Source organism: Engystomops pustulosus, chromosome 8, assembly GCF_040894005.1.
Source record: "Engystomops pustulosus chromosome 8, aEngPut4.maternal, whole genome shotgun sequence".
Lineage (NCBI taxonomy): Eukaryota > Metazoa > Chordata > Amphibia > Anura > Leptodactylidae > Engystomops > Engystomops pustulosus.
The window spans coordinates 21,502,215-21,514,344 of record NC_092418.1 but is presented as its reverse complement, the minus strand read 5'-3'; the positions used below and the strand labels follow the sequence as shown (position 1 = coordinate 21,514,344).

The 12,130-nt window shown below is 45.6% G+C and overlaps 1 protein-coding gene across 4 annotated transcripts; it reads right to left on the bottom strand.

The window, feature by feature from the left end:
• Positions 1-1,486: 1,486 nt before the first annotated feature.
• On the bottom strand, positions 1,487-11,623 carry ECI1 (enoyl-CoA delta isomerase 1). Of its 4 annotated transcripts, none has more exons than XM_072120186.1 (7): positions 11,575-11,623; positions 8,710-8,814; positions 7,989-8,116; positions 3,756-3,902; positions 3,510-3,631; positions 2,408-2,586; positions 1,487-2,022 (listed from the first exon to the last, which is right to left on the bottom strand). In XM_072120186.1, exons 2-7 carry the CDS (start codon positions 8,723-8,725, stop codon positions 1,859-1,861), a joined length of 756 nt encoding a protein of 251 aa, XP_071976287.1. In that variant the 5' UTR covers positions 8,726-8,814; positions 11,575-11,623; the 3' UTR covers positions 1,487-1,858. The 4 variants fall into 4 exon arrangements, with proteins under 4 accessions (XP_071976287.1, XP_071976283.1, XP_071976285.1 ...); XM_072120182.1 differs by lacking the exon at positions 11,575-11,623 and adding an exon at positions 10,522-10,670; XM_072120184.1 differs by lacking the exon at positions 11,575-11,623 and adding an exon at positions 10,305-10,397.
• Between the last annotated feature and the right edge of the window lie 507 nt (positions 11,624-12,130).

The window sequence follows — 12,130 nt, the reverse complement described above, 5'->3', positions numbered from 1 at the left end:
AAAACATCTGTCTTGGAAAGATACATTTAGGAACACTGCTACAGACACACCCACTGGCTAAGACCCTCACATGCACCCAAAAAGTCCTCAGAAAATTTTTTAAAAACCCACAAAAAACAAAACAAGTCAAAATAAAGATGCACATCTCCCAATGACACACTCAGCTCTCCTTTCTTATCTATAAAACACAAAGTCAGCACTGCTATACCCCCTCCCCTTGGATCCAGACCTTATCTTGGTTGTAGAGCTGTTCCGGTCTCTCCTGCAGGCTGCTGCAGCACAGGAGGTGCCTCCGTCTATGGTGCTCTCTGCCTTCTGCCCCTTCTCCTGCAGTACAAGAGAAGCTACAGGAATCTTCCAGACCACAGCCAGCATTGTTGTGCATTTGTTCTTAAAGGGGTTTTCCTACTATATAATCCACACTTATCCACAAGACAGCTCCTTTAACCCCTTGCCGCCGGTGCTCATATTCCATTTTGTGTTTGAAGGCTTGTTTTTTTTGCATTGTGACTTCTAGTGGCACCATTTAATATAATACAATGTATTTGGAAGCTGGAAAAAAATCCAAATGCAGCAAAATTGACAAAACAAAAAACTGCATTTGTTGTTTTTATAGCATTCACTGTTCTCTCCTAATGACACCTGCAGTTTATTCTATGGGTCGGTACAATTGAGAGCTGCCAAACAAAGGATTTATTAAGTCTTAAAACATAGAAAAATATATAATAAAATCTTTTGTCCGAAAAAAAAAAAACAAGTATTTGTTTTGCCCTCTTTTGATGCCAATAACTTTTTCATACTTTGGTGTTCGGACTTGTGTAAGGTTTTTGCAGGACAATCTGATTTTGGTGACTGTACAACCTTTTGATCATTTTTATTAAAATGTTTACATGCTGCAATATCGGGAAAAAGTGGAGATTCTGTCATTTGGACGTCATCTTCCTTTTTTGATAGATCAGGCAATTTGAGACACTATGATACCAAACATGTTTGTTTTTCACTTCTATGGAAAGGGGGGTAATTTTTTAGAGTATTTTGAGGGCCCCTTAGGGTTTGATCGCTCATACCATATTCTGCAATAGTTCTGTTTTTCAATATATGGTAAATTTACTTCTCTTCTGTTACAGGAAGCCTTAGGCAGAGTGGTATTTGAATGCAGCAGGCAACTTTTACCATGGCATTTAAATAGTTAACCGCAATTCTGGGTGTAATCTGCATTGTGCAGCAAATATCTGGTATGTTTGAAGAGAGCACAACCTCTAAGCCCTCTTCATACATCCAAAATGACATTGTTATGTATAGATCAGCGTATCGTTAAAGGGGTTAATTAGCAAGAGGAAATAAGTCACTGCCAGACGCATATTCCTCCAACATGTGAGAATTCAACATTCCCCACATATATTTTACTTACAGAAGCTCACTATAGTCAGGTCCCGTTATGCAATGGTTCATTTTATTTGGTAAATAATCCAAAAAGAGTTTGAAATGATTTTTCACAAAATATTTTATTTTAATTTTTTTAAGTTCGTAGAAAGATTAGAAAGTGACACCATGAATATGCAAGATTCCTGCAGAATTTAAAAGTCAGTTTTCTAGGTACAGTCCAGCACATTGTACTAAACAATCTGCACAGAAAACAAGTGCATAAACTGGGTCATTGGTTACATCACATTTTGCCACTGCTCAGTTTCTCCTTTGATGTCCGAGAACAAATATGTCTCCAATGACTGGAAAAAGGGCAGTCTACCAGCCCTATCAGACACTGTTACCAATTATACGTGTGAATGGAGACCTCAACCTTCATCACTATCAGGTTTTATTTATGGATTACTAAATACAAGCATCAGCTCTGCTGCTATTACTTCTTCTGTTTCAGTCTGTCCATGTAGATCTGCAGGGACTTCTGGATGGAGTCTTTTGAGATAAAACTAACAAAATTATTGATATCCGCTTCCCGCTGTTTCACTAGTCTATCGATTGCGGGTTTACGCATCATGGATTTGGTGAGCTGACGGGCGTGATCTGTATGGGAGGACAAACAAAAGAAATATATATCTCTTCATGTTGATTCATCAATGTGTCATTCGTAAGTGACAGTCAAACAAATACAATGCAAGTCTTATATTGTACAACCACCTTGACTCCTAGATTGAATTGAGCTATATTACTAGTGGTCGCATTCCTTCCCAGTTTCTCTCTACACGTGAATGCTCCAAGATGTGCTTTGCAGCACAATTGCATTCAATGCAATGGAGCAATTTTGGGACCTCAACTTTTTTGATTGCTAAATAATCTCTTGAACTTCTAAAAAAAAGGTCATACAGAATCAAGTAAAAATTTTACAAAAACAGCATCCCTTGTGGCTATTCAGTATATATCTAGTGGGCCTTCCATGTGTCGTCCTTACCTGGAACAGAAAGCCACTGGCTCATGGCGGCAGCTGCTGTGCTCTGTACTTTATCCTCAGGAACTAACTTATCCACGAGGCCAAATTTTAGTGCTTCGGGGGCTGGATACATCTGGCCCAGTTGCAGGGATAGCTCCGTGGCACGATTACCTATAGTGTTGATCATGGTGTCTTTAAACCTAAAATAAATACAAAAAGGTGTTAAAAGTTCACATGGGAAGTGCTACAGGTCAGGCAAACCGAGAAAAAGAGCATTTATGGAGTTCCATAGGATTTTACAGTAATGTTCTAACCAATCCTAAGTGGAACATCTCTTATTAGCTGTTATAAGGTGTGCCTATTCATAGAGAAATAGCTGTCAGTCACTGAAAGGACTGTATCTAGGACTAGATGGCTGCTTCTGGTCATAGAAAGATCCAGCTACATCCTGCTGCCTGCAGATATGCATAAAAAATCTGCTCAGCTCCTCCTGCTCTATAACACTACATAAAATCTATATCCATTTTCTAAAAGGTCCACATTTCGGTGGGGCACATTTACGAAGGGTCCGCGGACCGATTTCTGTTCTGCACTGAATAGCACAGGGGATTGTGGCGCATCAGCACCGGCTTTCATGCGACAGACATCGGGGGCGGGTAGGGGAAGCGACACATTCAGGAAATCAGGCACATGCTGTAAGTGAATCGCGGCAGCTCTGAATCCTCGTCGGACATTCTGGATCGGCAGACGCAACGGGACAAGTAAGTAAATGTGCCCCAGTGACTATTCTTATTTGGGTGCAGGTCACCAAAATCACACCAGCGATAACAACCTGCCTTCATCAACCAAAATCTATTAGTTGCATCAGTGTGTTTTTTTTCACTACATAAAATCTGCTCAGCTCCTTCTGCTCTATAACATGCTACCTGAGCATAGAACTGTGTTTTACTTGGTGAATGGTTGCCTTTAAGGTTTGCTTCAAAATAGGTTAATACAAAGCAAACATGGAATTACATGAACAATAGAAGAGATCAGATTCCAGACACTCCTACTGCTTACAGTATTTCTTTTGTTAGGAGGAACAAACAAACTTTGAACGTATTTCAGCAAATTTACACATTACCAGAATGGAGCAACTATGCCAAGTTGTGTCTCATTCAAGCCAATTGCAAATTTAGGGTTGTCAGCCATGATTCGGTAATCACAACATAAGGCCATGAGGCAACCACCAGCCGGGCTTGAACCCTGTAGGATTAAGACTCAAAATTAGTTCCTACTATAGTTTGTAAAGATTCACATAGGATAACAGTGATAAGTTCTAAAAATATCCCAAAGTGTTAAACTTGCAATTTTTTTAGAATGCACCTACGTTAATGGCTGCGATTGTCACCATATTGGACCCGTACAACTTCAACCACATTTCCTGCACAGCTCTCCAGAAGGCAGCATAGTGCTCATTACTTTTTCCAGACATCTCTGTTATGTCCAGCCCGGCAGAGAAGATTTTAGAAACTGCCTGGAAAAATAATATAAATAAAAGGAATAAAAAACAAGGACAAAGCATTTTCATTGAAGGAGTTTCCCAAATACTACACTGAGAGTGCGTTCAGTTTTTCAGATGCAGTTTTTGATGCACTTCTTTCTCAGGCTGTGGTCACACGTTGCGTTTTGAACCAGTTTTTTAAAAAACGCACAGTTTTTGACCAGTTTTAATTAAGATAAATCGATAAAACCTGTCAAAACGGATGAGTTTTAAAAAAAACGCATGCAGTTTTTTTACGGACTGCTTAAAAACGGGTTCAAAACGCCACGTGTGACTGCAGCCTGAATGATAATCCTCACTCATAATGACCCACACATGCTTTTGGCTTCAAAAACTTCATCTGAGAAACTGAACCCACCCTGGGGGATATCTGATATCACAAAAAGGGATATGTACTGGAAGCAGATGGGGGGATTACTAACGTAGGTGGTTTCAGGAAACAACATGGATAGAACCCATCCAAGTTCTGTTCTTCCCTTCAATAAGGAATTGTGACGCCAACACGTATGTATACATAAAAGCTTTTCATTGTCAACAATCAGAACATTTAGGCCCCATTACTCTTGAGCAAAACACATTCGCTTTCCAGGAAAGTTTTGGACTGTTGTCAACTTTGAAAATATGAATACAGGCTAATAAATGCAATCCGGTAAACAGGCAACATGCCCTCCGTCCAGCTACCTACATAATATGGTTGATTTCGACTACGGCTATGTTTACACGCTCCGCTTGAATTACGTTTAGAACAGCAATTCGAGCGCAGCATGGAGGAGCTTCACCCAATCGCAGATGTGTTTAGACTTTAACACTTGTGATTGTTCACAAAAAATATGCCACTTGTTTCCAGCACATAGTGCTGAATAATATGGAATTTCACATTGTACCAAAATTAGAAGACTAAGCTGATATACCGTATATTCCGGCGTATAAGACGACTTTTGAAGACAGAAAAATCTTCTGTCTTCTCTGGGGTCGTCTTATACGGCGGTAATCACGGCGGCGGTCGGGTCCCGATGCATGGAGAGGGCTCACGGGCTGAGCCCTCTCCATAGCCGGTAAGTCTTTGCTGCTTACCGGTAACACCTGCGATCGGTGCTAGCACCGATCGCGGGTGTTTTCACAGCGATGGCTGCCGGCAGCCTCAAAAAGACATCGGGGCGCATACTCCCCCTCCGTTGGCCCCGATGTCTGCGCGGTTCGTCTTCAGTCTTCAGCGCCGTCTTCTTTCTTCTGCTGGGCGCCGCCATGTTTTTCCCAGCAGCGGTGCGTCATACTAGGCACCTGCCGGGGAAGATCAATGGCAGCGCCCAGCAGAAGAAAGAAGACGGCGCGGAACACTGAAGACGAGCCGCGCAGACATCGGGGGAGCAGCGCAGCACATCGGGGCCACCGGAGGGTGAGTATATAAGTTTTTTTTTTTTTTTTATGCTGGGCTGGGCTGCATGCTACTGGGGGCTGGGCTGCATGCTACTGGGGGCTGGGCTGCATGCTACTGGGGGCTGGGCTGCATGCTACTGGGGGCTGGGCTGCATGCTACTGGGGGCTGGGCTGCATGCTACTGGGGGCTGGGCTGCATGCTACTGGGGGCTGGGCTGCATGCTACTGGGGGCTGGGCTGCATGCTACTGGGGGCTGGGCTGCATGCTACTGGGGGCTGGGCTGCATGCTACTGGGGGCTGGGCTGCATGCTACTGGGGGCAGGGCTGTATGCTACTGGGGGCTGGGCTGTATGCTACTGGGGGCTGGGCTGTATGCTACTGGGGGCTGGGCTGCATGCTACTGGGGGCTGGGCTGCATGCTACTGGGGGCTGGGCTGCATGCTACTGGGGGCAGGGCTGTATGCTACTGGGGGCTGGGCTGTATGCTACTGGGGGCTGGGCTGTATGCTACTGGGGGCTGGGCTGTATGCTACTGGGGGCTGGGCTGTATACTACTGGGGGCTGGGCTGTATACTACTGGGGGCTGGGCTGTATACTACTGGGGGCTGGGCTGTATACTACTGGGGGCTGGGCTGTATACTACTGGGGGCTGGGCTGCATACTACTGGGGGCAGAGCTGTATACTACTGGGGGCAGAGCTGTATACTACTGGGGGCAGTGCTGTATACTACTGGGGGCTGTGCTGTATACTATTGGGGGCAGTGCTGTATACTACTGGGGGCTGTGCTGTATACTACTGGGGGAAGTGCTGTATACTACTGGGGGCTGGGCTGTATACTACTGGGGGCTGGGCTGTATACTACTGGGGGCTGGGCTGTATACTACTGGGGGCTGGGCTGTATACTACTGGGGGCTGGGCTGTATACTACTGGGGGCTGGGCTGTATACTACTGGGGGCTGGGCTGTATACTACTGGGGGCTGGGCTGTATACTACTGGGGGCTGGGCTGTATACTACTGGGGGCTGGGCTGTATACTACTGGGGGCTGGGCTGTATACTACTGGGGGCTGGGCTGCATACTACTGGGGGCTGGGCTGCATATTACTGGGGGCTGGGCTGTATACTACTGGGGGCTGGGCTGTATACTACTGGGGGCTGGGCTGTATACTACTGGGGGCTGGGCTGTATACTACTGGGGGCTGGGCTGTATACTACTGGGGGCTGGGCTGTATACTACTGGGGGCTGGGCTGCATACTACTGGGGGCTGGGCTGCATACTACTGGGGGCTGGGCTGCATACTACTGGGGGCTGGGCTGTATACTACTGGGGGCTGTGCTGTATACTACTGGGGGCAGAGCTGTATACTACTGGGGGCAGAGCTGTATACTATTGGGGGCTGTGCTGTATACTACTGGGGGAAGTGCTGTATACTACTGGGGGAAGTGCTGTATACTACTGGGGGCTGGGCTGTATACTACTGGGGGCTGGGCTGCATACTACTGGGGGCTGGGCTGCATACTACTGGGGGCTGGGCTGCATACTACTGGGGGCTGGGCTGCATACTACTGGGGGCTGGGCTGCATACTACTGGGGGCTGGGCTGCATACTACTGGGGGCTGGGCTGCATACTACTGGGGGCTGGGCTGCATACTACTGGGGGCTGGGCTGCATACTACTGGGGGCTGGGCTGCATACTACTGGGGGCTGGGCTGCATACTACTGGGGGCTGGGCTGCATACTACTGGGGGCTGGGCTGCATACTACTGGGGGCTGGGCTGCATACTACTGGGGGCTGGGCTGCATACTACTGGGGGCTGGGCTGCATACTACTGGGGGCTGGGCTGTATACTATTGGGGGCAGTGCTGTATACTACTGGGGGCTGTGCTGTATACTACTGGGGGCTGTGCTGTAATGGTAATGTTGTTGTTGTATGCCTTATGTTTATGAGCGACAGTTTTCCGGCTATATACCTGCATGTCATAAGAATTTACATTAAAAAAAGGACCATGTTAAATTCAAATGTTTTTTTTTAAATTTTTACCGGTGTTTTGTATGCGTTGGAAAAGGGGTAGTCTTATACGGCGAATATATCTTAAATTCTATATTTTAAACAGGAAAGTAGGGGGGTCGTCTTATACACCAGGTCGTCTTATACGCCGGAATATACGGTAGTTGTTAGGCTGTGTTCACATCATGATCCATACGTAGCAAGGATACATTGAGGATTACTCCGGAATATATTAGAATATGTCACCTGTCTGACCTTGATGAGGTCAATTTAAAGGGATTTACACAATCATACATTACACTAGGCCAGTGGTGGCTCTCAAAGCCCTCTCTGTGAGCACCCAGGCTGTCACCCTAGCACAGAGTTCTCCAGACAGGATGCCCGAGGAAGTCTAGGATGTGCCTAGGGCGGCTGTCTGGGACTTATAGAGGAGGGAGAAGGTGTGGAAAGAGCTGGATTATCATTGTAAACACTTTTCCAGGTCATGTGATTCTTCTTAATCGAATATCACCTCCTTTCTACTGTATTGGTGTTCTCAGGGAGACGATACAATCAACAGAACAAGGAGCAAGGACCCTGTTGCAACTTTGCGATAAATAGGTTGGTTTTCATTGTAGTTTGGGCACTCAGTCTCTAAAAGGTTCGCCATCGCCATTGTCTATAGTACTTACAGAAGTCAGGATAAGCCCACGGCAGCTACGGTCTATTTCCAGCTTCTCTAGACTGATAGAGAACTCTGTAAGAAAGTCCAGGCTGAGGCTATTCACTGGAGGATTCTTCATTTTCATGACTGCCACCCCTGAGACACAAACAAAAGCTGCATTATTTGTTCCTTATCGGAAACATGAGATTCCAGCAGAGTCCTGTGATCAAAAAGCAAAGCATCCCAAGCAGCAACCTGATCAGGATACAGCAGGTGCTTGGACTCTGTTTACATGGTCAGTTTTTTTAGTTGCATGTGTTTTTTTTAAAGCATTATAAGGAAGGATAAAGAACAGGTGCTGCTTGTCCTTTTATTTTCAATCTATTCCTGGTTTTAGCCTCAAAAACTACATGCAAAAAATTAAAAGTTAAATCACTGATTATTCAGTGACAGAGATAAACACCTCTGTGGGAACATTGGACATATCTGCCAACATTTTAGAAAAGAACATATTTTTAACACCTAGTTAAAATATGCATGCCGCTTTTTTTTTTTTTAACCAGTGCCCTGCTCCATAAGCACATAAGGTATACATGACCCCTTTAAGAAGGCCTTGCAGCTATAGACCCCAGATAAGCTCAGTACATTTTAAATGCCCAAATCCAGTCCCTTTGTCAGAACCCCCACTGTACACAACCCAATACCAGAGATAAACCCTTGCTGCGTATATATATATTTATAATCTATACCTGTTGCTTCATCCATTTCTACCAAAATCTTGCCATTACTGAACGCTCTCTGGTTCTGGTGGTGTTGCCATAGTGCCGGGCCACCTCTTTGGGCACAAAACGCACCTAAGGAATCAAATGATGAAAGTTGTCAAACATCTATATAAATGATAGCACATTTGTACAAGATTTTTGCACTGATTTTTAGTTCCTTCACACGGCCGTCTGGGGGGATGTACATGCGGCCACATATACATCCCCATAGACTGTAATGGCGGCCCGGCGGCGGTACGGTGATACAAACGGCGGTCAGGCTGCATTCACGCGTCCCTTCTGGTTTGCATTTCCAAACGCAATGCGGATGGAACGGGGAGGAACTCTCCCTGATGACGTATGTATTGCTATAGAAATGCATGCGATCGGTAACAGGCACCATCGACTTTCAATCCTGGTGCACCGTCATATCATAATAACCCCTTTATTTTAGCCTTTCTTGTATACCACCTATCTGTGCCCGCCGTAGCCACTGCTGTCTGCGGTTCTGAAGCTGTTAGGCACCATAATATCATCACATATTTTCACATTCAAAGGGGTTGTCCAATTTAACCACATTCCACCAAATATTTGATGTGGTTTGTGTAATAAAAAGTTACACATTTTCCCAATACACTTTCTGTATTAATTCTTCAAGGTTTCCAAGATCTCTGCTTGCTGTCACTCAACAAGAAGGTTCATTGTTTACTTCCTGTAGACATCACATGACCAGGGACCGTGTTTATCTGCAGGAAGTAGACATAGAATGACAGCAAGCAGTGATCTAAAAAAGAAAAAAGTTAAGTATTGGTACAGAAAGTATACTAGAAATCGTAATAACTTTTCAAACAATAATAATTCATGCTAGTTATTTTCTGGTGGACAACCCCTTTATTTGTGTCTAGAGGCTCGGGACATCCAGATCCAGATTGGGAAGTACACACAGTACATCTGTGGGGCCTTCGGCCGTGTTCACATGCGGCGTTTTCAAACGCATCCTATGAAACTTTATGTGGTTTACTCAAAATGCAATAAAAAACGCAGGTGAATGTGACCTCATGCAACTTCGGTTTTGCAAAAGTTCAGGTCTTTATAGGGAAGAGTCACTTCTAATACACTTAAAATGCATTACAAAACGAAATTCAAGCGCAAATTGTCTACAAATATTCTATAAATCCATCAGTTTGGGTCAAAGAGCTGTTTTCAGTTGTATCTACCAAATTGACATCCCCTGGGGGAAGAAGTAAACAGGTGCACTAGGAGGCACCAGACCCCGCCCCTGTTGCACTTAGCAGCTCATTTGCATAAAGATAGAAACTAAAGTTTCCCTTAAATTACAGATTTCAGAAATAGAAAAGTTATGTCATGAAATCTTATATAATTTAATCTTTGGTACATAAATGTGTATAGACTGCATAAATGTATGTGCTGTGAACTGTATTGCTCTTTACATATTTGTTTCCATTATCACATATGGCCGACAAATCTGTGATTTATAATAAAATCCCAAACCTCCACGATAATGAGGGGGGACGGTGTAAACCCAAAACATGGCTACACAGGTTGCCTTCCTCCATTAGTACCCGAGTCTATCATTAGGGGGCTCTTCTGTCATAGACCCGGGCAGTGACTGCCCTCTAATGATAGGTGTGAGGTAACTGTGAGGCTCAATGTCACTGACTGACTGAGCAGCGGCCGCGCAGCGCGGGAAACCGAGGCGGGGGGAGTTTGGCGCCACTACTACAGCGGGGAGCGGGGTGCCCGGGAAGTGGCGGTTGGTTAGGGCGGGAGCACACGCACCTGAGAGAAGCCGCGCGCGAGCCGAGCTCCTCAGCACAGCCTGCGCCGCCATCTTGTGTGACCTTTTCCCCAGTCAGTGCTAGGGCTGTATAACCTCCAACTATAAGGGCGACGCCTGGTGGAAACAGACACACACTGTGCAACTGCCCGGAGCCTCTGTTAAAATACAAGTCCTTTGTGACCATTCGTGCTTATATAATAAAAACCGTAAAGAAAAAATAATACACATTTTAAATTTTTTCCCCTTTGATGTGATAATATTTTAGTAATTTTTTTGTAATGTTGAGTGTAAAAAAAAAAAAAATGTGTAAAAGGAACACGAATTAAAAAATCCTGTACTGGATATAACAGAATTCCTCATAAACACAGGGCTGTGTTCACACCTGGCGCTTACACTGCATTTCGAAACGCTGTTACAGAACACAATGTCAACTCAATGTAAACGCCACATGAACCTCAGAGCTATCTGCAAACATTGTGAATCATAATGCAGAAAATACATAATATGCGGCATGTGTAGATTGCTGCGGTCACACGTTCCGCTAGCGTTGCTTTCATAACGGGACGCTAGCAACAGGGGGCGGGCCTCGGCCCGATCACATATGCATTTCCTAGGAAACGCATTTACAAGCGGGCAGAGGCCTGCCCCCTGTGCGCTAGCGCCGCGTTATGAACGCAACGCTAGCGGAACGTGTGACCGCGGCCTTTAGGGTGAAGACACACATGGCGTTTTTGGGCCGTTTTTACTAAGTGCGTTTTCAGATCGTTAAAAACGCATACGTTAAAAAACGCATCCGTTTTTAAAAACGCATCCGTTTTTGAAAACGCATGCGTTTTTGTCCGTTTTCATTGCGCAATTTCAGAAAACGGACAAAAACGCATGCGTTTTCAAAAAACGCATGCGTTTTTAAAAAACGGATGCGTTTTTTAACGCATGCGTTTTTAACGATCTGAAAACGCACTTAGTAAAAACGGCCCAAAAACGCCATGTGTGTCTTCACCCTTAGGGTGATGCGTTTTTGACCGTTTTCCATGTGTTCGGCTGCTTGCTACCTATTTATCTTAATTCAATGCAAAACACCAGCGGCTCGTTCCCGATCACAGGCGTTTCGAAACGCCGATTCGATCAGGCCGCGGCCCGCCCCCTATGGGTGTGGCTTGGTCTGCGTTTGCAAACACAGCCAAGACGGCACGTCTGACATCACCCTTAGGCCGGCGCCACACAGGGCGCTTTGTCTGCGCTTGCAAACGCAAACGCAGACAAAGTCGCGCCCACCGGGGCGGGCCTCGGCCCGATCGCATCGGCGTTTCTATGGAAACGCCTGCGATCGGGAACGAGCCGCCGGTGTTTCGCGTTAAATTAACGCGAAACACCGGCGGCTCGTTCCCGATCGCAGGCGTTTCCATAGAAATGCCAATGCGATCGGCCCGAGGCCCGCCCCGGTGGGCGCGACTTTGTCTGCGTTTGCAAGCGCAGACAAAGCGCCCTGTGTGGCGCCGGCCTTAGGCCGTTTTTGGGCATGTTTTTTGACAGGTTTGACCAATTATCTTAATTCAAACTGGTCAAAAACGCATGCGTTTTTTACCGCATGCGTTTTTAACGATCCAA

Coding starts and splice junctions, on each gene's coding strand:
- ECI1 (XM_072120182.1), bottom strand. CDS start 10,573: ATGGCGGCGCAGGCTGTGCTGAGGAGCTCGGCTCGCGCGCGGCTTCTC. Junction 8,815..10,521: donor TCGCGCGCGGCTTCTCTCAG/GTGCGTGTGCTC, acceptor TTGATTCCTTAG/GTGCGTTTTGTGCCCAAAGA. Junction 8,117..8,709: donor AGAAATGGATGAAGCAACAG/GTATAGATTATA, acceptor TTTGTGTCTCAG/GGGTGGCAGTCATGAAAATG.